The following is a 27896-nucleotide window of genomic DNA, read 5'->3' on the forward strand; positions in this document are numbered from 1 at the left end:
TGAAGATGTGTTTACATTCAAAACATCTCATGAAATGGTTTAAATGCTGGCAGTATCAAATCATTCACCTCTTCACCCCTTCTGTTCAAAAGAAATTATGTTCCTTTATATTTTAGTGACTGTGTGTTTCAGAGGTCACTTTTGAAAGTTAAAATTTCTTCTCTCCCCTTATGTTACAAATTAGGAGCACTTGTTCAGATTAGGGCTTTTCTTATATCATACCCCATGGATTTATAGTGCTCCCTCTGCTAAGTTGTCTCAATGCCTAGTATCTATCCAGAATGTGCAGGTGAAATTTATTCTTCAGGGTCTGTCTACGTGTAAGATTTCTAGCTGTGAAAATAGCTTACTGTGTGCCCTTACTGTGCATGTTTCTTAAGGAATCTTCTAGACAGAAAACTGGAAAAAGGGAGATGTTAATTACCAAGATGAAAAGGCCATCAACTTCAGAGCGTAACACTGACCAAAAGGTAGATGAATGAGATGCAAGAATGCAAACAACCTAGCCAAAATTATTGAAATAAAATGTATCTGGATTTTCAAATATAAAACATAAATTTGTTTTTAATGGTAGTAATAATAATAGTAATATTAATATAAAGGCTCAAAATAAGGGTGTGACAACAACAAAAAAGTGGTTTCATGGTTTCATTGAGCCACCACAGCCTTAGGAAAAAAGTGATCTTTTCTGTCTCCTGGACATCCTTATCATCACTGCAGTGTGTTTTCTTTGCTGCCAGAAGAAGTTTGGGGATCATGATATAGTGAACCAAATCTGGGAGTCCCTTATCTTAGTTTTTTTGTGAGGGGGGTGTAGTGGAGAATAGCGTGAGGGAGAGTTATTCTGGAGTGGAAATGAGTTTACTAGTTCATTTGAATTAACGGTTTATTAAGAAGAGGGTGACTTCTTTAGATAACATTGCCAGCTGATACTGACTGCAAAACCATAGTATCAAAAAAAAAAAAAAGTTACAGTTAAGATAAAATAGAATTTACAGGAAAAATATATGAAGAGAAGATACTAGCAGAAGTCCAAATGGCAAGCATGCTCCATCTTAATGGCACCTTAGCACATTTTTCTAAGGAATGTGGCCACTTTTAGGTTTTGTCTAAGGGAATTAGGTGCATTCCCCAAATTATCAGTTTATGAATCAATTCTAAAAACATGAATAACACATTATAGTGCCTCTGACAGTCAACTATTAATACAGGAACTGAGATACTTCACAACTCAAGCCAACCTGAGCATGAGATAGAAAACACACACACACCTTATTTAAGCAGGTTGTTATGTAAATTAAAATCTGTTGTATTTTCAAAGAATAATTACTGAGATGATCATTCAGGCTCATTAAGTTAGGCTGTTTGGGTTTCTATTTGCAGGGTTTGGTTAGATTTTAAGTAATGCATTTAATTTTGTTTTCTTTTTTGAACATTTTTTTTTAGGTATTCATAAAAGAACATGCATCTGTATATGTTTGCAATATTTGTACTATGGCTCTTGCACAGACTAATGAAAGAGTATTATTTGATATTCCTAAAGATTCCAAAAAAGGATAGATCTGTCCCTGTCTCGTCTCCCTTTCATGGTGGTCATCAGGTTTAGCTTGTTACTGAAAAGGAGGATATTTTACCATCTTCATAGAATAACAGTGGTTGTGCTTCTCTTGGCTGTATTTCATAATCCTGTATGTCTGCTGAACTCTGAGCAATGAGGTTGTGATTGGGCATGAATGCTGCAGTAATATTTAAAACAACAACACTTTTTGTTAATGGAAGAAAAAAAATCCTGTTTTCTCATTTGGGGGAAACAAACAACAAACAACTGATCATTAACTGAAACTTCAGATTTGTAAGAATATTTCCTTTCTGAACATAGTTTAATCACCCTAAAATACTTCTCAGTTTTTTTATTGTCTGTACAGCAGAATCTGAAAGATTTTCAGTTTCTTTCAATATTGTTATCTACGTTAACTTACATACATAGGTCATGAACGAGCTGTCATCTTCATCTCATAGACTGATGTTTAAATTTAGCTGATCAGGTAAAAAAGCTGATCAGGAGGAGTTTGGCATAAAACTGTCTATAAAACCTATTAAATGTATTACGTTTTTTCTGATGTTGAGTGGGTTGGCAATAGAGGAATAAATTCATCTCTTTCTGTCCAAATTCTGTTCAAAAAAACACTATGTAATTCAGTTTGGAGTTACAAGTTCACTAGTTGTAAAAAATTTCTGTAGCCAGAAACTTTGTGTTGTGCTCTGAAAATGCTCTGATTATTAGTCACCAGTATTTTTTTAATTAATATAACTCTCATCAGTAACTGTGAAGAAACAACAAAACGCTTCACTGTTTTCATTTATAGTTCAATTGAAATTTTTTATCAATTTGTTTTGGGGAGTGGGGAAGTTGTTTGAGGCTCCAGAGTCTGTGAAAGTTGAGATTTTTACAACAAGCTCTGTGGTTTAGATTGTGTTTCCAGTGACATAACTAGTTAAACGTAAACCAGATGTGCTTTGAAGTTCATTTCCAGGAATGTACAGTGGACTGTTTCAATTTTTGTTTCTCTGACATTTACAATGTACACTCACTTCACTTAAGAAAAAAAATGTTTTTTAAAAAAACCCTGATAAATATTTTCATACATAGTGGCTTTTATTTTAAAATATAAAACAGTATTAAAATCAATTTGGTTTCTTGCTCACTCTTGTTAAAACTACCATTTAATATTATTATAAGAAGATATATGGAAACAAATTTTGGAGTTTGTTTACATTGGGCATATGATATCTTTTCGCCTGATTCAGCAGAGCACTAATGCTGAAGTGCATTCATCCTTTAATTTTTTTTTTTTGAATGGTGGTTTCGGGGAGTAGTCAGTGCAATATTAAAAACCTGTTAATGCCTGAAAGCATTGGGTTTGGTTTTTGTTTCTTTTTTGTTTGGTTGGGTTTTTTTGTTTGCAGAAAAGCAAAGACATAAATGCAGAAACTGATCAAAGATCCCTCTGACTTACAACAGAGCAAGTATACAACATTACTTTCCAAAAATACTCTCTGAATCCCCAACAGTTGTGGTTCAGGGGCTTCTGACACCAGAAGTAGGATCTTTACCTTATACAGACCTTGGTGAGTTTATCTTCTATGAACTTGTCCAGACTGCCATTGATTAATTCAGCATCCTAGGGCAAGGATTTCCAATTTCTCTACCTGTTGTGTAAACAACCATTTCTTTACTTGTTTTGCTACCAGCCTGCTTCATCGAATGTTGCTTTGTTCTTGGACTTTAAGAGATGGTGAACATTTGATGCCTTTGACAGGGAGAAACTATATATAGCTTAAATTTAGTTGATTTGTCCTGTCTTTTCAATTTTTCTCATCTTTTTAAGCTAGCCAAACTGCTGAAAGCAAGATGGCATATGGAAAGGAAGAAAAAACGTGTCTTTCTCCAAGAGCATTTCTATACAGAGGATTATTTGACATATAGTGCATATTTAGGATGACTTCTTTGTTTCAGTGTGATCTGTTTCTAATTGTAGGAACCAGATATTTGGGTTCTCTGCAAAAGCAGCAGAGACTGTTCTCTACTACCAGGTATTGCTGGCTAGGGAGAGAGCGGGAGGCAAGGGAGGCAGGGAGCATGCCTTGGATAATAAAACCTTAGGTAATAAAATATGAAATATATTTACAGGGAGGAGAAGGGATGCAGAGTAGATAAATGTTGGCGAGTCCTCCAGATTGCCAGCTTGGATAACAGAGGGACTTAAGAGCTTGAAATGTCAGAACTAACTGACTTTCTAGATCCAGTTGATCACCTGTGTACTGCACTTCCCAGCACACCAAGTCAGTACACGAGCAGTGCCAGACCCAGCCTGGCCCTGCCGGCTCATACACCATGCTGCACTCTCCATGCTCTCCAACCTGAGAGAACATGACCAGCTGTGTCTAAGCAGACTGTTTGCAAGGAAATGGGGAAGCTCTGCCTAATGCCCTCCGGGACTGCCAGCCCATAGTAGGATGGGGCTTACCAGCTTGGGCGCTGCTGATGCACTCAGCCCAGTACAGCCAGCCATCACAGCTGTGTGGGTGTGTTCATGTAACACACTGTCTTGACCTGATAAGGCCTCCTAGATTTTATATCTCTGCATCTGTGTATGATTAATGTGCAAGCTGGATAATCCACAAGTTTAAGAGTAGACTTCACAGTTGTAAAGCTCTTGTTGCTATTCAAAAACTTAGTAGTGTTCAAGGACAACTCCTATGTCCTTTTTGTAGGTAATTCTGTTAAGTAAAGGGACTATGAAAGTTGGTTTTTAAAGTAAGTGCTTGCTTTTGGCATGAAGAGAGAGATCAGTTTCCTAAGTTTACTGATTTTGGGGCATTTTCCATCTCTTTTTTCTTTCTTTTTTTTTAAATAATATATACATAATTTGGTGAGTATTTTAAACACATATGCCTTCCAATGACCCCAGAAGATCATGGAAGAATACATGTCTAGTGAAATGAAGGTTTGATGCATCATAACATGTCAAATAGCACATGGTACCTTTTTCATGACTTCTAAAAAATAAGGAAGATATTTTAGTTTGTCTTGAAAATGATCTCTTGATGCTATTAATGTTTCCAGTGTTTAACTAGATCCTGCATTGGTTTATAATTAATTTAAATCAGGCTATTTTAGTTTATGGATATGACATTATTCCTTAAGCACTACTAGCAAACATAAGCAAGCACTAAACAGTTTTATTTCTGGCCTACCAAAGGAACTGTCTGGTTGGATTAGAATGTATAGCTTGATTCAGGACCCAAATCAAAAAATGAAATCTGTTGAGTTTGGGAAGAAATGGTGGATATGCATCTGCAATTGTTCTTTGAAAGAATTTGCTAGTATTGTTTTAATCTTGAAACTGATTTCACTTTAAAAAAAAAAAATCAGCATATAATACTGTCTGCAGGGGTCCTATTCTTACATGTGAACAGGCTTAAAAAACTCACAGGGTAATAAACAGAAGGAGTTAGGGGCTAGAGGGAAGTACCATTTACAGTATTCCAGTTTCAACTCCTATTTCTTGAACGCTTTCCAGAACTAGAGAATCACAGCCAGCATTGTAATATTTTGCTTCTGACAGGGTTTTCTTAATTCTTCCAAAGCCTCATGGAGCCATAAATGACAGAAACAATAAGGCCTTTGTTTGTGCACTGCATGTTGTGGCTGGGAATGCATTGCATTCTATGAAAAAAGAGTTTTGTTTTCTCACAGGACAGTTAGAATTGATGCTGGAAAACTGTATAGTCCAAGTTGTTGGAAATTACTGTCTTTGTAGAAAAGATCCATTTAATTAACATTTTCAGAATATATGCTCCTATACACATGCACTTACATGTTACCTGCCTGTCCCTATGTCTTTTGAATGTCAGGCTGAGAGGAGAGAGGGGGCAAATATACCGGGCAGTCTTGACAAACCATAGTCCAGAGCAGCATTTATACTGTATAATATTTTCCAGAAGCAAATGGTAGTTCTAACAGTGTCTTTGGTTTCTGGATTACAGATATAAATGAATGTGAAGGCAGCCCGTGTGTCAACGGTGCCTGCAGGAACAATCTTGGATCTTTCAATTGTGAATGTTCACCTGGCAGCAAGTTGGACTCTACAGGACTGATATGTATTGGTGGGTATTTCCTCCTGTTAGTTTTCCTTTTTCTTACTAACTTGAAAAACATTGATCATGTTATTTAACTAAGCAAGAAAATAATGTATTTGGGTAATTTCCCCATGGTAGCAGGCAGTATGTCTGGTTCTGTAGGTAAGACCAAACAAACACATACTAATTTGATTGCTTCCATGGGAGCAGGAACAAACTGAGAGAAATATAATTCTTGTCCAAACTATGGTGAAAGTGGTTAAATGCAGATATCAACTGGTGGGAGAGAATGGGGATGTCTTAATATTAATAGGAATTATCTTATCCTTTGGGAGAATGAGAATATGGGTAAAGCTATAGGTGATTAGTCTGGTAGTTGGGAAACTGGAAAGCAGAAATGCCCAGTTCTTTGGCCACTTCTAAATCTGAGATGAGAAACCAAGTAAAACTGGAGTAGCATCTACTGAAGTAGTGATAGGAAAGCACATGTCTTCTGGGGTTCAGGACATTCTTCATAAACTGTGAAGACTGACTTTCCTAGCTATCAGGAAATCTTAATGGGTTTTGCATTATAGCACAATCTCACACTTTACCTCTTTTGTAGGAAGCTGGTAAAGGTGAGTAAGGCAGATCTGAGTTTGTCAGGATCCCTGCCCCTGGAGCAGACACATGAGTATTGTCTTGGGTTTATATATACATACACACTATATATATACACATAAATATATATAATGTTAGCATCCTTTGAGAATTCTGTTGCATTGAAAAATAGCAGAGCACTGCACAGATTTTATTTGAGCTAGCAGTAGCAGTTGTCTGCAAGATGTCATTGGCATTAACTTTGGAAGCCATTCATTAATGTTTTTTTTCTTGCCTTTCCAAGAAAACTCAAAGGATTGGAGAAATCTGTACTTCTCAGGTGATCATAAGCTGCCATTGTTTTATTTGTTTGTTTGTGTAACATAATTGAAGTCATTGTAGGATATGAGGGATAAATTGAATTGGAGTGTCATTAATAACTGGATGATGCTAATTTTAAATATTCCTTTTGTTTTAAGATGGATTTGTCTCATGTTCTTGGTTCAACATTTGTGCCTTGCCAAGATTTTCTTAAGATAGGAAATTGAATGCAAAGACTCAAGTTTCCATTTAATGATGGAGTCTGTCTATGTCTTAATATATTTTTGAAGTGAATGTTACTTTTGTGCCTAAGCCTTCTCTTAGATTTCCTTGTAGCATCACTGGCCAGTGAAGTTTATTTTTTTTTTTTCTGTTTTACATTGTGCTAATTTCTTGATATGACCACACTAACCTATGCTTTTTTATACTGCTTATTTTTAATCTTGTTGTGTTCTCACATCCAAAGATGTAGCATCCAAGGTGCTACAAGTTCACTAAAGTTTAATTTTTTTTTTTCTGTTTTTTACATTGTGCTAATTTCTTGATATGACCACACTAACCTATGCTTTTTTATACTGCTTATTTTTAATCTTGTTGTGTTCTCACATCCAAAGATGTAGCATCCAAGGTGCTACAAGTTCACTAAAGGCCTAATTATAACAATGTTCTGGATTTACTTTGCAAATGGTTTCCATTGGAATGTTTACATGTGAGGTCCCATTTGGCCTGAATAATAGTGATAAGTAACATGAAATGTAAGCAAAAAAATACCTGAACAGTCAGATAAAAAGTGAGTAGGAGGCACCTATATACTGTGAGCCTAATCATTTTCTTGTTGACCAGAATTATCTCAGGAAGAGTTTTCTGTACTACAGGTGAGAATATGTTAGGACAGAAGGGTCAGAAGTACAGCTAATGCGAGACATACAGATTTATACTGTTAGCACCCAGGTGTGTGTTTTTCTACCTTGGCAAAGTTTCCATTGGAATTGGTAGTGATGAGAGGAGGACAGACTGGGTTACTGAGAAGTGAACAAGGGGTTGGAAGTTATAGGTAGTTTACTGTGTGAAAAACTTGCAAATGCTCTTGTTGTATATATGTATGTGATTTTAAATCTACAGTTGAGCAAGTTGTTTTTTCCCATTACCACTGCAGTGAAAGACTTATATGTTGAATGTATTTGCCCTAATTCTTTTAGCAGATTGCTCCTGTAAAGCATTCCTGTAGCATCAGATATGAAAAGCATATGCCAAACATAAATGTGTCGCTAAAATAGTGTTGTGGTTTGGGAATGTGTGGTATTCTTCATAAGAATGGTCTTCATATATAAGGTAATGTCAGATTCTAACCCCTCCCTAGTTTTTCTTTAATTTCAAATTTGATCTCATGTCAGAACCAGAGTAAGTTTTTCTTTCTTTTTTTCATTATGATGATTAAAATTATTGAACTTAAAAACGGCACAAAATTTTTAAGTAAAAGGACATGAAAACAATGTTAGAGTAAGAAAGGATTAACATAACATCACTGTTAATTTTATTTTTAAAATTTATTGCTCCAAAGTGTTTGTTGCTACTTGGTCTTATTTCTGATTTTCACTGTCTTGTGGACTCAGGTCATGAGCACATTAGAATGATGTTATATGGAGAAGCTATATGGCTGATGCATGTACTTTACTCAGTTTGTGGACAGAAAACTTCAGTCTGTCAGTTCCTCTGGTTCCTTTGCTCAGTCTGCTCAGCCTTAAGGCTGAAGGACCAGGTGGCTTGAGCCATTTGCATCCATATTACCTGTAGAAATTGAGCATAGATGTGAGCCATTTGTCTCTGTGAGCTTTCCTGGGTAGAGAAAAAATTACTTGCTCAAATTACAGTCAGAATTCAAGTCACATTTGCGCCCCAATTTAAGCTCAAACCTCCAGCAAATGAGGGTTGTTAGTTCAGCAGTTACAATAAAAGCATTCAGCACAAATGTTGACATACTTTGCATTTATTTTGCTTGCACACTGACAGTGTTTGCAATATTGAGGCTGCATGCTTAGAGGAAAAAAGTGGAATTGTTTTTGTAATACATCTGTTGGTGGCACAAGTGTTGCATTGCTATTTTGGGAATTGCTCATACAGTAGGGATACTGCCATTTATGCTTTTTGAAATGCATACTTAATATATGCTTTTTATGCATGTTTTAGTCAAGATTTCTAGAATTCACCCAGTGCACAGTAAGTAGGCTGCCATCTGCCTGTAGCATGCATATATTCTTTTTCAAGTCAGAATCAAAGAGTTGCAAGCAAAGAAAGAATGCTTTGATGCTGGATAGTAACTTTTTCACCAAAGCAAAAGTCACAGTGACTGCCAGTTGTAGATGTCATTTGGAAAAGAGAGATTATGTAAAATAAAGGAAATTAACTCACAGCCTGAAAAAGATAAGACAAGCAGACTTTGGCAGGATAATGTAGATGCAGCTAGTGTGAGGGAAGTCACCTGCTAATTTGTATAGTTTAAAAATTTTTTGAGATAATAGTTTAATTTTTCCATCCTGTAAAGTTGGCTACTAAAAAGAAATAATACTGAGCTCAAGAAACTTCTAGCAAATCAAGCAATGGAAGCATGTACATTTTGATGACACAAAACAGAATCATCATCATATGGGCAGCAAGCTAGATGTGGCGTAAAAGAGAAGCTGAAGAACCTATATTCCTTCTCCCCATGTTGGTCCCAGAATTTGGGACATCTGATGACCAGGGACATGCCCATCCCATGACTGGTTAAGAGGTGACCCAGCTAATGACTGTCCAGGTTTCGTCTTTGGTCTTGTTATGTTAACCCACGTCTGTTACCTAAAGGCTGATCAAGGTGTGGAAAAGATGCCTTTTCCACTCTCCTGTACCCCTCGTTGGTTTGTGCACTTGTTTAGGTGTTCTGCCCCACATGTTTGAGACAAGCATTAACGTAAATAATACAACTGTTTTACAGTTACCTGTTAATGAAGTACAATGCCCAGTTTCTAGGGCTGATTCCAGTAACATTCTTGGGCCAATTTTTTTCCTGTTACTTTAGCCAAAGAAGGGTTGTGCTCTCTGTGGGCTACATAATTTTATAACATGACAATTTTGTGGAAAAGTTGAAGTTGTTTGAAAAAAATAAGCTGGAATGATTCTGTCTTAAGCACATTGTTCCTAAACATGAGGTATTACTAATACTGACCAACAGTACCTAATAGATGGTTTGGCTTTTTGTCTGTATAATATACATAAATCTTAAAGCCAAATCCTATTCCTCTTTCATTAGTCAGCTCATTAAATTCATCTGGGCCACTTGCTTAGCTTTGAACTCTGAATGTGCACATTCATTTAAACTCTACCTAGGCTGACCTCCCAATCTGGGTTAGATCTTTACAGACTGCTTTTGCTATCTGATCACAAAGGTTGTTGTCTGCTTCAAGAAGTTTTATACCATTTGAGTGCCACATTGTAAAGGCACTGAGCAAAGGTGCTGTAGGTACAACTTTTAAAGTATTTGAGTGATTTAGGATCTAACTGAACTTTTTAAAAAATGGCTTGGGCAGTGAAAGTGTAGATTTTAAGACTTGAAGATTTGGGTGCCTAAAAGAGAGTTTCAGAGGAGTTCAGGCAGCAGAGACAACAGTTGTGGATCAAAATCTTCCCTCTGCTCAGTGGCTGTCTAGCCTGGGCAGCAGTCAGGAGGTGCTGCCTGACATGGCTGGGGACTTACTGGAATGGGTTTGCCCTGAGCTGGTCCCGGTTCCCAGCCTGGCAATCCAATTTGTGATTCAGGAACTGGGTGTGCTGGGGCTGAGCCTCTCAAGAGCAGAGAGTGGTGTGTAACGTAACAGGCATGTTCAAAGCATAGCTAAGGCACCAGCAGAACCAGACCCCTAAAAGAATATATCAGACCCCTATCCCCCACGTTTTTATCTTTTTTTCCTTCCTGACAACATTGAAGGTTCACTGAGTGAAAGAGGCGAGAGCACCTGGATTTCATAACCCAGTGGTTCAGGCAGTCAGCTGGAAGGGGGAGTGCCAGCTTGTGATCTCTGCTTTTGTCGTAACTTGTGCATTTTAGACTGATTAGTCACTAGATAAAATACATAAATAAACCCACAGTAGTATCTGGAGGACCTCTCCTAGCTGTGTGACCTGTAAAATGCCTCGAGCAGTGTGCTCTATTGCACACTTTTAATGATAGTGCTATTCCTTTCCACCACTTCTAAACCAAAATGTGTACAAAATACTCTGATGGATGGTTTTCTTTTAAAAGAGAGCCTGCACTCCCTTGGTACTCTGTCTACTGGTGGCATGAACATGGCGTGCCAGCTCTTTTTGCTGTGAAAATTACATATTGTTTTCTATTCCACTGCAGATAGCCTGAAGGGGACTTGCTGGCTTAACGTCCAAGACAGTCGCTGTGAAATCAACATCAATGGTGCTACACTGAAATCTGAATGCTGTGCTACCTTAGGAGCAGCTTGGGGCAGCCCATGTGAGCGATGTGAATTAGGTATGCTGTCGTATCCTGCATCTTTTGGGAGAGGAGAGGAAGTACCACTAGACAGATTCTCATCATTTTCTGTATAGAAAACAAACAAACAGACAAAACAAAAAACCTATGAAATGAAGTTGTCTTTAGCATCACTTGTAACCTCTGCCATCAGAGATCATTCTAATAACTTTGAAGTTACCAGGAAATAATATGTGACTAAATCTTTTAATAATTGCATATGTTTCGTCTCCACAGGAACTGTGCATTGGGGTAGGGAAGTAAGGACTACAATGATAAAGTGAAATATCTGTTGAAAGTCTTGAGGGCTTTTTATGTTGTAGACTGTTAACACTTTTTCCAGCTGTTTTCAGACACATAGTTTATGTACAATTATTGATTGCAGAATAGTAGTACTACTAAATTACAGGGCCAGGTCTAGAAGTTGGAAGCAGGAATTCTAAATGTGTGCTCTAGTTTGTGGGAAAAATGCTGTGCCGCATTCTCCCCATAAGGTTTGAATAATGCCACTTGCAGCTGAAACAGTGTCAGGACATTTTAGCCTTTCATTTTTAATTGGAACAATAACTGTGGGCACATGTATCCCATCTAACAAGCATGGTGCAAACAACATCCAACAGAGCTCTTAACTGTGCAGTGCAGCATGAAGCAAAGATATTACTTTGGACTCCAGGAAGCAGCATGGTCAGGTTAGATTGGTAAAACTAATGAAAACTAATCAATCTAGAGAGCTAATTAGTTCAGACTGCGTACATTTGGCTATTTAATTTCCTATTCTGTAACTAGCTAAATTTCAGCAAGCTTTCATATCACTACATCATGCTACGTTTTACATGCATATTCTAAAATAATTTCATTGCTCAGATCCTTTATTAAACTGCAGTGGAAAAAAGCCTTTAGTGATAACTGGCATCACTAAAGCTTTAAATCTGCAGGCAACTTTACAGGAAATTTACCTTTCAGCTACATCTGAGTGCAGAGATTGGTATGATTAGATGCTGAGCATTCTGGGCCCCATTAAGGAAAGCACATGAGAAAGTAATTGTCTAAGATTTCATTTCCTCAACTATTCACTTGTTTTAAGTAACATGTATGAGTCAGTACTTGGTTGAGGCTCTAGCACTCACCACCTTATACAGTCAAATTATTACAGAATTCCAAAGATACATATATTTTTAAATTATTTACTCCTATATTTGTCTTATTCTAAAGCAGTGATATGTCTTTCTGACTTGATTCCAGACACAGCTTGCTCAAGAGGATTTGCCAGAGTGAAAGGTGTTACCTGTGAAGGTGAAGTTTTTGCTTCTTACTCAACATGTCACTTTTTTTGCCTTTGAAAATGAGATAAAAGGGGATTTATTATGTTTTTGTTTTTGTCAGGCATAATCATATTGACCTTAGATGAATGCCTTCACAAACAGTTACTGACTGCTGGGAAGTATTATGTTACACCATTTTGTTGGAGAATATCAAAACGATACAAAGAGAATAGAACTGCTCCTTCAAAATACATTGAATCCCTTTAGGTTTTCCATTCTCTCAGCCCTATCAATCATCTTGTCTTTGAGAAGAGAATGTGGCATCTTAGTGTCCTATGACTTGAAGATCGTCCCTTGAGACTGAGCCAGATGTTTGCTCAGAACAGTGTTTAGACCCTAATACAGTGTGGATGAAAGCCTCTGGCTTTCTTTAGTGTAGCTTAGATTCTCAATAAAGCTGTAGCTCTCTCCTTCGAGTTAGCATGTAACTCAACTCTTTGTTTCCCCAACAGATGTAAATGAGTGTGATGTCTTCCCGGGGGTTTGTCCCAACGGACGGTGCGTTAACAGCAGAGGCTCATTTCACTGCGAGTGCCCTGAAGGACTGACACTGGATGGAACAGGGCGAGTGTGTTTAGGTAAGAGCGCACTCAACTCCGCCACCTTTTTAGCTGTGTCCAGCAGTTGTCCAAAATTATTCTCAAAGGGGTATGAAAGGACGTTTGGTTTGTTTCTGAATTCCTTCGAAAGCCGTTTGTTAAGCGTCCATTTTAGCTGATGCCTGCTTGGATATCAAATGCCTGTGCCAGTTCAGGGAAGAGCTGTTAATCCCGTGGGGGAATATAAATGTTTGTGTTAAGACTTGTTTTGCCCATAGTGCAATCAACAGGTTTTGCTAGAGTGCTGCCCTTACTCTGACCCTTGTTCACGAACAGAAATGTGTGAGTCGCTGGGAGCTAGATGATAAGCAGTCAGCTGGTCAGCCAGCAGCCTAAAATGCAGTGTGAACAGTGCTCTTCTTTATTGCTGTCCAGTCATTTTGTGAAACTTAGATGCTACCTTGTAGCACGAATATGTTGGTGCAAATTGGTCTGTCTGAGAGTAATCAAAATGAGTATAGATAAAAATAAGTTTTTATCTGTGTTGTACTGGTTAGTATCTTCTGCTGATAAAACATAATGTCCGAGATGATATACGAGTTCTGTAGGAAAGACTTCAGGTATAAAAAATACTGAACCCCTGTGTAAGTTTAAGAAAACATAAGTATCCTGTAGCAAGTGTAGTTAGTGTAGTTATCTGCATCTTCATAAATCAATGGTCAGAGATGAAAAAAGATAAAGTCAGGGCACTGGATGTTCAGAATAGACTCTGGAATTCATATTAATTTTTCTTACCAGTTCTGAGAACTGTAAAAATATGATTACTGACAGCATTGATTTATTTTAAGAAAACAGTGCAGCAGGGGGAAAAAAAATTTTTCAGCCCTTGCTTCATGTCAAGGATTTTCCTACTCTAACCTTTATTTTCATATTTCAACAGTGTTCTCTTTCCTCAAGCAGACTCACATTTAAGCAAACACTTCTGCTTTAATTGCACTATGTCTTACCAATAGCCGATACAAACAGTTACCAGGTTGTGGGGTATTTTAATGTGACTATGAGTGTAATTCTAGAGATACTTAATAAAATAAACAGAATTTTGAAATGAAGCAGTTGTGTACAATCAATATAAATGTCTCAGAAAAAAGAAACAAGTCAAACCCAAGTCTGCCCAGATGCACATATGCATTATGTTTTATGCATATCATACACAGTTTTGCATGTTAGGTTTTACTGGATATTCTACCCCAACCCCCCCAAACTTAGTAATTCTGTTGCCAGTCACTGGCACCTGTGGCCATCAACCCTGTACTATTTCTCAGTGAGAAATTTGATAAGGATAGGTGTGAATTTAATTGTGGTTTATAGATATAATAAAAAGTTGGAACAAAGGAGCCATTTTCAAGCAAGACACAGGATTCCTTTACCCTCAAAGCCATGTTCCCTTTTCTTATTTTAATGACAAAATGATCTTTTACATTACAAGATCTGTGCCTTCTCCTGTGCTACACAAGCACTGTGCATTATGTCTTGTATTTCTGAAATATGTTTAATTCCTACAGGATCCACTACAGTGATTTTAGTGCAAACAAGTATTTATTAGCAGTATGTTTTCTGAATCTCTGGAAATGAAAATAAATATGATCTGATGTGGTATAGTTTACAGGAAACCATGAGTATTCTTTGAACAATTTCCATTTTGTATACTTGCTTCTAAATTGTTTAACTTTAGACTGCATAGGGTAAATTTATATTATAAATCTGCACAGCTTTGAAAGGCTCGTATGGAAAACAGTTCAGCAGCTCATCTGTGTTATTTTTAGATCTTGCATCTTCTCCAAAGCTTTTTGCCCTAAGCATTTAAGAGTACTCTTAGGTTTGCTAAAGCCTAATTTCCAGTCCAGTATATCACATGAAACATTAATGCTTATATTTATCCTGAAAATACGGCTTGACCTCCAGTCCATTTCATTCATGCCAGGAGGCTCTAGAATATGTCCAGAAGTTAATTTATCAGACACAGTGTGTCCTTGTGATGTTCCTTACACACTGGAAATAACTCTCTTTTTCTGGAGAGCATTAAGCTACCAATAAATTTCTGTATATTATCACAGACATCTTCTCTAGCACTGCTGTACTTGATACTGTCTATTTCCCATTATTGGTATTATTTGCCAGATTTTTGGAATTTGGGCATAGAAATTCTCCTGTGTTGTAGAAATCAGCATGTAGAGACTTAACAACCCGGTTTTTATACCAATTTTATATTTTGACAAATACTAATTTATTTTCTAAAAAATTTAAATTATTTTTCTTTACTGAAATACAAATAGGTGAAAAGTGTAGAATGTACTGATGCTTTCAAATGGGTTAGTATTGTTATTTTTTACTGTATGTGAGATATAGCAAAGCTGATTTTTTCTGTGTACAGACCAGTGTGTGGTACTTTTCCTGAAAGTTGGGTATGCAAGTACAGATTTTGCCTGCACACTTGGTTGATCTATCTTTTGGTTGACCTGCTTTTCTGCAAATGGGACACTTGAATATGCCAATAATTAATTTTTCTGGAAGCCATATTGTTTTCCCCTGCTAACTGGTGTTAAAGTAAGCCTAACAATGGCCAGCAATTTTTTTTTTCTGTATTCCTTGTATTATTAAATTAATATAATACTATAAACATAGTTAGGAAGATTTTTTTTTGCCATGAATGCAGGTCAATTTGTAAATGAGAATACCTGATACAGTAAAGAAATACATGTCTCTGTCCTATCAAATACACATAGAAACCTAAAACCACAACCATGTCAGAGTAATGTCTTGATATTGGGAGACAACAAAAGAAATGCTTGTACTTTTAAGTGGTACAGCAGAGATCCAGAAAGTTAACTATAGTGCAGTATTAGCAACTTCAAATGGTTGAACATTGTGCAGAAGTGTAGAGTCTTGAGCAGAAGTCTTCCTCCCAGAAACTAAGCCTCGCAAGTACTTGTGCCTCAGAAATAGGTGCTTCTGAAAAACAAAAATCTTTAGCAAAGGGTAAAATGCCTATTTGTTGTTGTAAAATGAGCAGATATTCGCATGGAGCAATGCTACCTGAAATGGGATGAAGATGAGTGCATTCAGTCTGTGCCTGGCAAGTTTCGTATGGATGCCTGCTGCTGTGCTGTGGGGGCTGCCTGGGGCTCCGACTGTGAGGAGTGTCCTAAGCCTGGCACCAAGGAATATGAGGCTCTGTGCCCCAGAGGTCCTGGCTTTTCCAACAGGGGAGATATTCTAACTGGCAGACCATTTTATAAAGGTAAGGGTTCCTTCTTGGATCTAATTATAGGTACATCTGGGTGAAATGCCAGGATTTGTGTCTATGTTTGTTATGTACTTGAGATGAGAGATGTTATAAAGATGTTTGCCTGAAAGAGCTGACCTTACAGGTGAGAAACTCCCTGCTTGCATGGTGCTCAAGAGTGTTACAGGAGCCTAAAAGGAAAAGGTGCAAAGTTTGAATTTGGTAAGGAGAAAAAGGAAATGACTATGACAGGACTGAAGGCAGGGAAGAAAAATTACGAGAATTATGAGAATAACAGAAAATGTTCACCTGTTTTAAGGTAATGCTTTGCAAAGAGTGAACTGAGGGTCAGGTGAAGTTCCATAAAGTCAAGGACTTAAGATGTAAACATGAAATATTACTAAAATTTGGCTAGGGTTTTCTGAAAGAGAGGCTGAAGAAGGATGGGTTCTTCCTGTGGTTTGCAGAATTAGTAAGTGATTAAAAGGGAAGGGTGTCTGTTGCATTAAAATTATGAGGGCCATGATAACGAGGAGCTGCGGTGATGAAGAAGTAAATGAGAGCCTTTTGTCCAGTTTTTACTAGCTTCCTCTCCTGTAGGGCAAAAACAAAACTGAAGAGGTTGGAAAGTGTTCAGAAACTACATCTGAGATATTTTAGGTGACTGAGATCTGAGAAGAAAAACTGCAAATGTGTGCAGAAGCTGACGTGATCCAGAAGTGGTTTAGTGTTTTATTTATTTTTAAAAGGATGTATTCTGAAGCATTTGTCTTGAAGTATGTTGAGTTGCTTGAGAAAACTTTAACAGATTGGACCTCTGTTTCACCATAAGTAAGCTCTGATTTTCAGGAGTTACTATTCTCAGGCAAAGCTCTGAATATTCAGTGGTGATTTACTAAACAAAAGGAATTTAATAATAATGTAATTGTTTATTGAAATTTATTTAATTAGAAATAATAAATTCTTAATTAATTAATAATAAAATCTTGCCCACTCCAAGATTTTTTAAGGTTTTGCTTCTTGTTTCTGGTTTTGTATTTGGACCACACTTTTATTCCATTCACACTAATACATGGGAGATAGAAGTTTGTTTCATCAAAGATGATTCTCGGGTAAGAACATTCATCCAGCAAATTATATTATAAGAGTGTAAGAAAAGCTCATTCAAGTTCCTAAATGCTGTTGGGGGTGTGCCTATGAGAGAGGCTGACACATGAAAAACCCTTTTTGTCCTATGCAAGATCCTTTAACAGACTGTGTTATCCAGGTGTCCAGCAAAACACATTTAGAAGAGGTGAAACTTTTCATTTGGTACTCTACAAAAGAAAAGCTACCCTTTTCTAAAATGAGCTCCAAATATCACTCTGGCAATCTCAATTTAAAAAAAAAAAAAAACAATTAACCAGGTAATAGTTACATCTCTTACAAGCTGGCTCAGGAACACCATGAATATTCATTGTGTCAGAAAGCAAAATGGAGCACAATACACGTATTGGCATCATGGGTAAACGAGTCTCAGCTCTTGTAATTTCACTGAATTTGGTTGATTGCTGATTAATATAAACTTTCAATTACTGGTTTGGGTATTGAGAGGCGAAGAAAGCATAAAGAATTCAACAGGTAGGGAAACATCTTGTCCCCGCTACCCCCAGGCTCATCTTCAGCCCAGCACCTCCCTTCCACCCTTCTTGGTGTCCAGCCCCCCTAGTCCCATGGATGAGGCAGTTGGCAGCACAGAGCCTTGGGGACACTGCAATGGTTTCTCTTTGTCACCCCTTGTTGCTTAGTCTTTTCTTTTGCTCCTCTTTCCTTCTTACTCATTTCCTGTTCCATGGCATGGGCTCCTCCATGGGACAGAGGCCCTCAAGGGTGTTCCTGCTCCAGCATGTTGTCCACATCCCATGCTCCTTCAGGATGTCCCAGCCCCAATGTGGGTCACTCATGTACATGTCCCTGGGGGGGTGTCCCTGCTGCAGCATGGATCACCCACAGGTCATGGTCCCTCAGGGATCTCCCTACCGCAGCAGGATTTGCATGTGGGTCACAATCCCTCGGAGGTGTCTCTGCCCCAGCATGCACGCTCCGTGGGCCACTGTACCTCAGGGTGTTCCTGCCCCTGCTTGGGTCACTTGTAGGCCACAGTCCCTCAGGCGCGTCCCTGCCCTGGCATGGGTCACCCAGAGCTGCAGTCCCTCAGGGCTGTCCCTGCCCTGGTGTGGGTCTTCCACAGGCTGCGGTCCCTCAGGGGTGTCTCTGCCCTGACATAGGTCCTCCAGGGTGGCAGTCCCTCAGGTGTTCCTCCTCGGACATGGAGTTTTGCGTTTGAAGAGTGCATCTCCAGTTATGTCTCCAACAATGTCCCCTCCTGCTTGCCTCCTCCATTTCATTTTTCCATCCTCCTAACCTGTGTAGGAGGAGGCCATTCTTCCACTCCTCTGCAACCCAAACCCTGCCTCTTATGCCCAACACAACTGGTAAGAAGGAATAGGAAATTCCCATTAATTTTTTATATATATTTGTGCTTAAGAATGCTCTTTTGTTTTTATTTCATAGATATCAATGAATGTAAAGTGTTCCCTGGTATGTGCATGAATGGTAAATGCAGAAACACAATTGGAAGTTTCAAATGTAGGTGTAACAGTGGGTTTACTTTAGATATGGAGGAAAGAAACTGTACAGGTAAGTCTTGTATTTTCCCAGTTTTTCCTAGAATCATAGAATAGTCCAGGTTGAAAGGGACCTCAAAAGATCATCTGCTTCAACCTTTTGTGGGAAAGGGAGCCTAGATGAGATTACCTGCCATTCTGTCCATCTTGAAAACATCCAGTGATGGGGAATCTACCACGTCTCTGGGGCATTTTAAAGGAACTTGCGCTTGTTGCATAGATTGGTGATCTGGAAACTTAATGTCATTCATTTCCTTCAGTTTCTAAGAGCTTAATCTTTGAGCAGAATGGCCAACTGTCTTAAGTTTCCCTTTCAGAAAGTGATTCTTTAAGAAATGTAACAATGTAACATTCTTCTTGTACATATACATTAGGAATTTTTAAAATTGGTGTTAAACATGCTCAGGTCATGCTCTATTGGTACAACCTGAAAAATCAATAAGGATCACCAGCGAAGCCAAGTTCAATGTTTTAACACACAGATTAACGTAATTTATATTCCTTACTCTCTGGTCATTGTATTACCAAATGACTTTAGAGACTACTGCAAATCAATTTTCATTTAGATTTCATAGCCAAGCACACACAGAGTACCCTCTGCAATTCTGACATGACTGCAACGTTACCTCAAGAAGAGACATGCATTTAATTTAAAAGTTTAGTATTTTGTTATTTACTGCCTGGAAAAACTGAAACAGAAGATAAGCTTGATAGTTTTCTGGTTAAGGAAACGTGGATGCCTGCTTGGTGGGTGGCTATGTGCTGAAAATGAAGGAGGTTTTGTTATACCACACAGGCATCTATGAGTGAGTCTGAGTAATATGAAGCGTGGGTGGTAAGGCATGTTAACTGAGGTTGGTCTGGACGTTAATGTTGCCCTAACTGGTGATTTCCTTGTTTTTATAGTGATTGCATTGATGAGAAATGCATTTAGCAAACTTTATTTCTAACCTAACAAGAATAGGTCAGAAAACTTCTCCCTGCAAAAGCTGGTTTTGGTTCTGTTTTCCATTGAAAGTTTGTTCTGATGAAAATGTTCCACTGGGCAGCTGTAGAGAACCAGGTTTTATTAAACAGAAGACTTTTTTTTGTTTTGTTTTAAATTAGCAACAAAATGTTTTATAAAGCATGCAGAGGCCAGATACCCTGTAACACACCAGGCACACCACATGGGTTACCATCTGACACCTCCACACAGCTGTGTGTGAGGACTGAACTATCTTCACCTGGCAGAAACCTGGCCATGGGGAGTGGCACACAGACAAAAGAGACTCTTTTATGTGGTGAAAAAAGAACTGTTTTAAATCCTTAGCAGTTTCTTTAGTTAAGCTTAAAGCTTATACTTGCCTAGTTTTCCTCAACTGCTTACACAAATGAGTCTACTGCCCAGCTCACAAACTTACTGCAGACATGTTGATGCTCTTCTCTGATTCCTTGCTCCCTGGACTTCTTGGATGACAGAACCAATCCTATGCCCTATCCTGGAATAATGTCTTCATTGTTTCAAATATTCTGTTATTTTTATTCCCTGTAAAGAGTTCATGATTTCTTAATATGTAAAAATTAAGACACAGTAGTGAAAAAAGCTGAAGGTAGAGGGTATAGTGGAGAACATGAGACAAAGGCATTGAACCCTAGTTGACCGCAAAAACACTGCATGGGCAGTAGAGTAAGGAAGAGAGAAGTCTGCAAAGATGTGAGGAGATAGTAAATAACAGTCTATCCAGTTCTTTCCAGTCCTCTCCTTCAACACCGACCTATTTCACTGCATCATATCTGTATTACAAATTCCTCTTTAGCCTCCTCCTTCACTACCAATGTGTCTTACAACAAGCTCTTCCTTCTCTTTTCTTTTTACCTTCTACAAACCTGCTATAGTTTTCCACAGTAAGTTTCATTCAAACTTAACTAATAAGATAACCAGTGAACTGTAAATCTAACTTTTAAAGGAGCTACATTAATTCCTAACAGAAAGGGTATATGTAAGCTTATAATGCTATTACTGGATAAATGTCTTCACAATAAGCAATTTAATATCAATGGCATTGTAGTCATGGAGTCAGTTGGTAAATCTGTAATAATAACAACTCAGAATTTGTTACAGTTAGTAATTTCCTTAGAAATCTAACCTTAAATTATACTTAATGGAAGCCTAGTTGTTACATAGTTTAATTTATAGTTGAGACCTCTGAAGGCATTGCATTATGAATCTTCCACAGACTGTTTCACATAATCAGATATTCCTTTAAATATTAAATTAATTTTGTTTTTATCTGTTGATTTATATACTAGGTATGATTTCTGTAGAGTTAATTTATAAAGGCCAATTGTTCACTTCTGTGAAAAGCAGGATAACCTTAAACTCTGATTTTTCTACCTCTATAAAATAGACATTGATGAGTGCCGGATCTCCCCAGACTTGTGTGGAAGTGGTACTTGTGTCAACACTCCTGGAAGCTTTGAGTGTGAGTGCTTTGATGGTTACGAAAGTGGATTTATGATGATGAAGAACTGTATGGGTAAGTGTTGCCAGAATGACCTGGAGTCTGTCCATTTACTGTACAAAGCCTGACTGTACTCTGTACTATACTAGCTCTGCTCTACAGAACACTTCATATGTATAATTATTGTGACTTCTCAAACAAATGAGACAGATATACAGTTTATAGGACAGGTAACTGAACTATGCATATAGTTTTGCTTGTTGTTTTTGTCAATTACTTTTACACATTTCTGTGTAGATATTTTAGAATGGCAGCAACTATTAATTCGCATAGTTTAAAAATGGCTAATGAGGTATCAAAACATTTGGCAAAGTTCGGAATAGAAGGCGGGAGTTTCAAAAGTAGTGTGATTCACTTTTCCTTGATTCTTCTAGGACTCAAGAAATTCTGAGAGCATTTCCTGAAAAATGACATCTCTAATCTGTCTAAAGTTGTAAGAATAGATATGGAGACACCAAAAGTTACTAGCCACCTGAAAAAATCTTGAGTTAGTATCATGGAGTTAGTATCATGAAATACATTATGGAATAGATAATGAAAATGAAAAGTATGAGATTTTCATCTTGATGAGGCTAAATTGGTCCTCCTCCTTGCCCTTCTTGAAGATTGGATTGACATTTCCTCTCCTCCCACCCTAAAAATCCTTACCTAATTTCCGTGACCTTTCAAGGATGATCAGAGGGGACTTCAAAAGGACATCGGCCAGCTCGATCTCAGCACTGATGGGTCTTTTCTATGTCCTTTGTCAGCAGTTCCCTTCCCCCATTTCCCCTCTTCTTTTTGCTGCAGCTGTTACACCCTTCACATCCCTTGCCAGGGTCAAATCCTGGTGGCTTTGGCTTTCCTAACCCCATCCCGGCACACTCAGTCAGTGCCTCTGTATTTCTCCTGCATCACCTGTTCCTGCTTTTGCCTATTTTATGCTTCCTTTTTGTGTTTGAGTTTTGTCAGGAGCTTTTGAGTTCGTATCTGAACTCAAATAAATGGTCACAGGACCATGTGTGCCAGGAGGCCATGCAGGCCTCCTGTCACACTTACTTGATTTCCTCCAAATTGTGATGCTTTTAGACTCCAAAAGTCAGCAAAAAATCATTGGCTGAATCACAGATGATAAAACAGAGAAGCTAAACTGTGGAAGCTGAATAGCCTTCATGAGAGACAGAGTACAAATGCAGAGAATCAGTACTGTATGGTGGAGATGTGTTATCTGTAAGACACAGGCAGGGAAGCAAGATGTCAAATAAGGAGAGAGAAGATAAAGAGAGAGGAGATAAGAAGAGAAATTACTTCTTGAGGGCCTTTTGCAGGAAACTAAGAAACGGAAGGCATAGTGTTCAATGAAAACGTTTTAGATCTCCAAGCACTATCCAAGCAGGAGTATAGCAAAAGAGATGTTGTTTTCTATCATCAGGCAGTTTCTCCCCTCGTGTGAATAACCTGCAAAACCCAATGATGTCTTGGCTAAATTCTCAGGCTAATGAAAGGTAATGCTAGTCTGCCTATCTGAATAGAAGTCTCTAGTTTCATGGATAGCTTTTTAGCCACATCTACAGTGTTAGCTGGTTTTATCAGATTTGTGAGTCAAATGTTCAGTTTGCCATTGTAAGTTGTAGCAAGCGTATTTCTCAGCCACAACATATGCAGGAGTCATCAAACTGAACAGCCATTTAGTTAAAAGTTTACATACACATTCCCATTAACGGCATCCATAGACAACAATTTGAATGCATACATAAATGGGTTTCTGCATTAACAAGCACTTTTTTAAAAATTTCATCACATTAATACATTGTTCTAAATAGCAACTGTTTGGATGGTTGCCATCTTTTCTTGTGTCCTCTGTCTCCTAGAATACTTAATTTTGAATGATGAATTTCTGGCTTTCTTCAGGGGAAAAATACCCATTTTTAGAGTTAATAATGTATAGTTCTTTGTTTGCCTTGCTATGCAGTATGAGGAAAGGAGCAGTACTGCTTCAATGAAACAGTCCTTATAATTGTGACCTCCAGATTTTGTCAGTTACAGACACTGAGAATTGCTTTTCTTTTTGTTGCCCCTTAGTAATGATTTTATATTTGTTTATAATGGTTTCTTCACAGATATTGATGAATGTGAACGCAACCCTCTGCTGTGTAGAGGTGGCACATGTGTGAACACTGAAGGAAGTTTTCAGTGTGACTGTCCTTTGGGACATGAGCTGTCACCATCACGTGAGGAATGCATAGGTGAGTTTCAACTCAGAATAGTAGTCTTCAGCTTTCTAAGAAAAGTGGTCATTTGTACTATGAAAACTTCTTGTCTCTGGCAAGGATGGGGTCCTGGGGATATCTTATACAAATTATCCTCCTCCTTTATATGAGTATCTTCAAATTAAAACCTTGTAACAGATCCTGTAAAATCTTCAGTGCCCTTAATGCTGTTGACCTCAAAAAGGAGTATTTTCCCAGGCATCTTAGGGATTACTTAGCAACTCAAAGGACTGTACCACTCATGTTGGCAACTTTCAAGTAAAATACATTCAAGCACACAGTGAACTTCATTCCTACAGTCACAAAAAAATATTGCTCCTTACTGAAATGCAGTTCTCCTTTTTGCACGATTCACCAAAAAGGTAAAAAAAATGCAAAAACATAATACATATTATCTCTTTGGTTTCTGCGTTTGATGCATAGTTGCTTCAAGAGTTGATTTACACCAGCCGACTGTGCAGTTAATGCTCACAGACCAGAAACGAAAAAGATAAACCTTTGGACACTGGCTTAAGCATACTGTTCAGAGCTCCATACATTGAACTGGAACATGCTAAGAACAAGAAAGAAACTGAAAAAGCTTGAAAGCCACCAGTTTAAAATATTACCTCTCACCCTCTTTCTCTGGCATTTGAGCAGTTGGAGTCTGCATTCTGAGTAACAAGTAATTGATATGAATTACTTTTTTCCAGATGTAAATGAGTGCTCGTTAAGTGACAATCTCTGCAGAAATGGCAAGTGTGTGAACATGGTTGGAACATACCAGTGTTCCTGTAACTCTGGGTACCAGGCCACTCCTGACAGACAAGGCTGCAGAGGCAAGTGTTGTACACCTTCACCTATGTATTTGTGCTTCAGCATATATTGTTTCATCCATCTTTGTTTTTATTTAATTTCATACCTTCCTTTTGAAACTGAGCAGGGCCATCTTCTCATCTGCTATTAGGCATGTCATGAACTATTGTGGGCCCTTCTTTTATCTTAGAAATGTGAAGACGGCATGAAAAGATTGTTGCTGTACTGAACTCTGCTGAATGCTTTCAGAAAAAATACTCTTATGGTACTAATCCATTAAAATCAGAGGCTTGAGCTAACAACCAGAAAATACTGCTTGATTTCTTGATCAAATAAGAACAGCCCCACACATTGGTACTTTCTCTTTCCCTTTTTCTCCTTATTGTATACATTTCTTCACTATGTAGTAATATATATTATATATATAATTACATAAATGATATAATTACATATATAAAAAATTTATATATATAAAATTATATAATTATATATATAGTATATAGTATATACTAGTAGTAATAGTGAATTATGTAGTTGTCATCACATTGGTGATGTATTGAGGTATACACACAGGTATTGAGAGGTTTTTTTATTTGTTGGTTTTGTTTATTTTTTTCCAAAAATATAAATTGCTGCTACATTTCGAGCTTTAATGAAACCTAAGTTTCACAGGGCTTTTCTTTCCACATGTTGTTTTGCACTTTTTTTTTACATCTTTAGTAATACATATGAACAAAAGCAACAACTAAAAGTAGCCACTTGCTCCCACAGATGAAAATGCAGTTGAAAGGGAGAAAGCTGAACAAAATATAAATCAAAGAGAGGAGAATGAGAATAAAATTCAGAATCATATCACTAATAAACTGTTTCGTCTGCTAAGTAAAACGGCAAGAGAAGATTACTTTTCCTTATAAAAGTAGACTTACTACTACTAATCTTGCTTCCCCAGATATTGATGAATGTATGATTATGAATGGAGGCTGTGACACCCACTGCACTAACTCTGAAGGCAGTTATGAATGTAGCTGCAGTGACGGCTATGCTCTAATGCCAGATGTCAGGACATGTGCAGGTAGGTTTTAACGTCTTAAGTTCTAGCATCGTATCTTTCAGCCAGTATGAACATGGTATTCATGTAGCCAATCCATACCAGACTGACAGAATTATCTGCCTTTTCCCCTCCCCCAGATATTGATGAATGTGAGAACAATCCAGATATCTGTGATGGTGGGCAATGTACTAATATTCCAGGGGAATATCGCTGTCTCTGTTATGATGGATTTATGGCTTCCATGGACATGAAAACTTGTATTGGTAAGTAGCTGTGTGCACCAAATTTAATGCAAGTCTAAAAAATCTGCAGCTAATGTTTTAGGATGTTCTGCTGAATCCTTGAAAGTGGGTATTGAAACTATGTATATTATAAAAAAAAAAAAACCCGGTAGATCTTTCTTCCCTATCACTATAGACATCAGGAAGGGTAGAAAAAAATGTGAAAAGTCCATAAAGATGAATCAAATCACATAGTTCCAAAAATAGGAGTGGTTTAATGGTAATGATATGATTCCTCTAAAACATGTCTATTGAGAAGAGATTATTTGAGTGCCCCAGCATTTTTTTCTGTCTCTTGTAAATGTTTTAATTTATTCCCTCAACTACAGAACGTTATCATGAGTAATTAGAAAGGAAATTAAAATAAAACTATTTCATCAAATTAACCTAACCTGTTTAGTTTATCTTGGTGTTTGTATGAAATTCTTACCTTTTACGTTTAATATAAGGTTTCATATGTTTCATATTTTAAGGTGGTTTTGGCTGTACTAGTAACATCTTTTTATATTTTCTGAGCATCTCTCGAACAAACCTTCACTTTGCACATGTGCACGCTTACACAGACACACACACTGAGGAGAAACTAGTTATACGTAATGCTGAGCAAAGCTGTCCTGAGCTTGTTTTGTCTCCTTTTTTCCATAGTCAGAGTTAAATTTAAGATTTTCTTTTCACCTTTTATGTTATTCAAGGTTCTTGTTTTCAGTTTTGCACACATACTGGATGTTTGTGCAACCAACTTGAAAGTTCAGAACTGATCTTGTCAATAATTTTTTCGTATTAGCCATGTTAGTAGCTGTAAAATCGGAATACTTCATTTTATACACAACTGCTCTTAAGTGTTCTTTTCTAGCAAAACAGTATCTGATATTAAAGTTAGAAACCTACAGTGAGACACTGAATTTCTGCCATGTATGTAATTGCTTTCATTGCTAACAGCAGCATCCAGCTTGTCAAAAAGCCTTTGGGGTAACTACAGTTCCTTACTGGACCTAATACTACTTTCAACAAAGTATTTGGTTTTTTTCAGCAGAAAAATTGGCAATATCTTGTATTTATTTGGCAGAATGTGAAATTAGATGATCTTTGCCATTTAACTAGTGTAAAATTGGAGCTGTTTGAATAAAGTAAAAAAGTTGACATAGTTGTAATTCATAATAAGATTATGTTTTAACTACAAGTCTTTAACCAGATCTTTAATTATAAACTATTTAGCTTTCAAATGAGGCAAATTCTGGAATAATGTTAAAGTCCTGTATTAAAGTTGAAAACTTATATTGAAGATTTAGCATGCAGTGTAAGAATCTAAAACACAGCTCAGGTACAAACCACATTTTCTTTAGGAAACGTTTTATTCCTATTGTTTTTTTAGAGTTTTAATGTTTTTTAGTTTTCATCATATATACAATGCACGGGAGACATCAGTAGCAAACTTACCTGTCTCTTGAAACTTCAGTCCACATCAAGGCAGCAAGTGCTGAGCAGTCACATTGTTGAGGTGTCTGGGGAGGGGGTCTGGCACAAGAGCACATTTACAGTCCTGATGCCCTGTTTTTCTTTGTGACTATTTCTTTAATATGGTTTTGGGAAGACTTTTCTGGTTGTAGCTAATCACATGTTCTTTCTGCAAGGGTCTTTCCCCACTACACCTACAGCTTGACTTCTCCTTGCATGTTACCTTTTTGGTGTCTTTGTGTCTTTGTATGTGCCAGAGAAAGCTCTAACTTTTGGAAGCATTTATTCTCAAGGGCATGCTCTTAATGTCTGTGCTCTTTACCCTTTCCCAAACTGGCTTTCAGCAACACCATTAGACAGTGGTTATTGACCTCTTCTTTCGTTCCTACTTAACCTCAGCTTTGATAGCCATTTTGATTTTTCTTCCTCGCTTGAAATGTCTTGAAATTTCTTTCAGCTTCTTTCACAATCAGAGGGGCTTTTTTTCTTGTCAGCAAGGAATGTGCCCCGCCACACACACATACACACTTGGCATCGTTAATAAAAATTATTTCTTAGCTACACATTTTCTAATGGCATAGCAGAGTGATAGATATAGGTCTGTACTAAAAAGCTGCCAATGATCCATAGGCATTCTCCAAAACCCAAATGGAAGGCTGTGCCAGAGCTACTTATAGTCATGAGCTACTAAG

At 37.5% G+C, this 27896-nt stretch overlaps 1 protein-coding gene across 2 annotated transcripts in view; it reads left to right on the forward strand.

Annotated features, from left to right (window-relative positions):
- FBN2 (fibrillin 2) overlaps positions 1 to 27896 on the forward strand; it is a 179733-nt gene that overhangs the window by 98308 nt on the left and 53529 nt on the right. For both annotated transcript variants that reach the window (XM_075727080.1, XM_075727081.1), the window contains exons 20-30: positions 5551 to 5670; positions 10922 to 11059; positions 12302 to 12352; positions 12834 to 12959; positions 15991 to 16218; positions 18757 to 18882; positions 21260 to 21388; positions 23473 to 23598; positions 24315 to 24440; positions 25367 to 25489; positions 25606 to 25731. In XM_075727080.1, coding sequence (XP_075583195.1) covers positions 5551 to 5670; positions 10922 to 11059; positions 12302 to 12352; positions 12834 to 12959; positions 15991 to 16218; positions 18757 to 18882; positions 21260 to 21388; positions 23473 to 23598; positions 24315 to 24440; positions 25367 to 25489; positions 25606 to 25731 — 1419 coding nt within the window. The remainder of the gene's footprint in view (positions 1 to 5550; positions 5671 to 10921; positions 11060 to 12301; positions 12353 to 12833; positions 12960 to 15990; positions 16219 to 18756; positions 18883 to 21259; positions 21389 to 23472; positions 23599 to 24314; positions 24441 to 25366; positions 25490 to 25605; positions 25732 to 27896) is intronic.

This window comes from Pelecanus crispus, chromosome Z, assembly GCF_030463565.1.
Source record: "Pelecanus crispus isolate bPelCri1 chromosome Z, bPelCri1.pri, whole genome shotgun sequence".
Classification (NCBI taxonomy): Eukaryota; Metazoa; Chordata; class Aves; order Pelecaniformes; family Pelecanidae; genus Pelecanus; species Pelecanus crispus.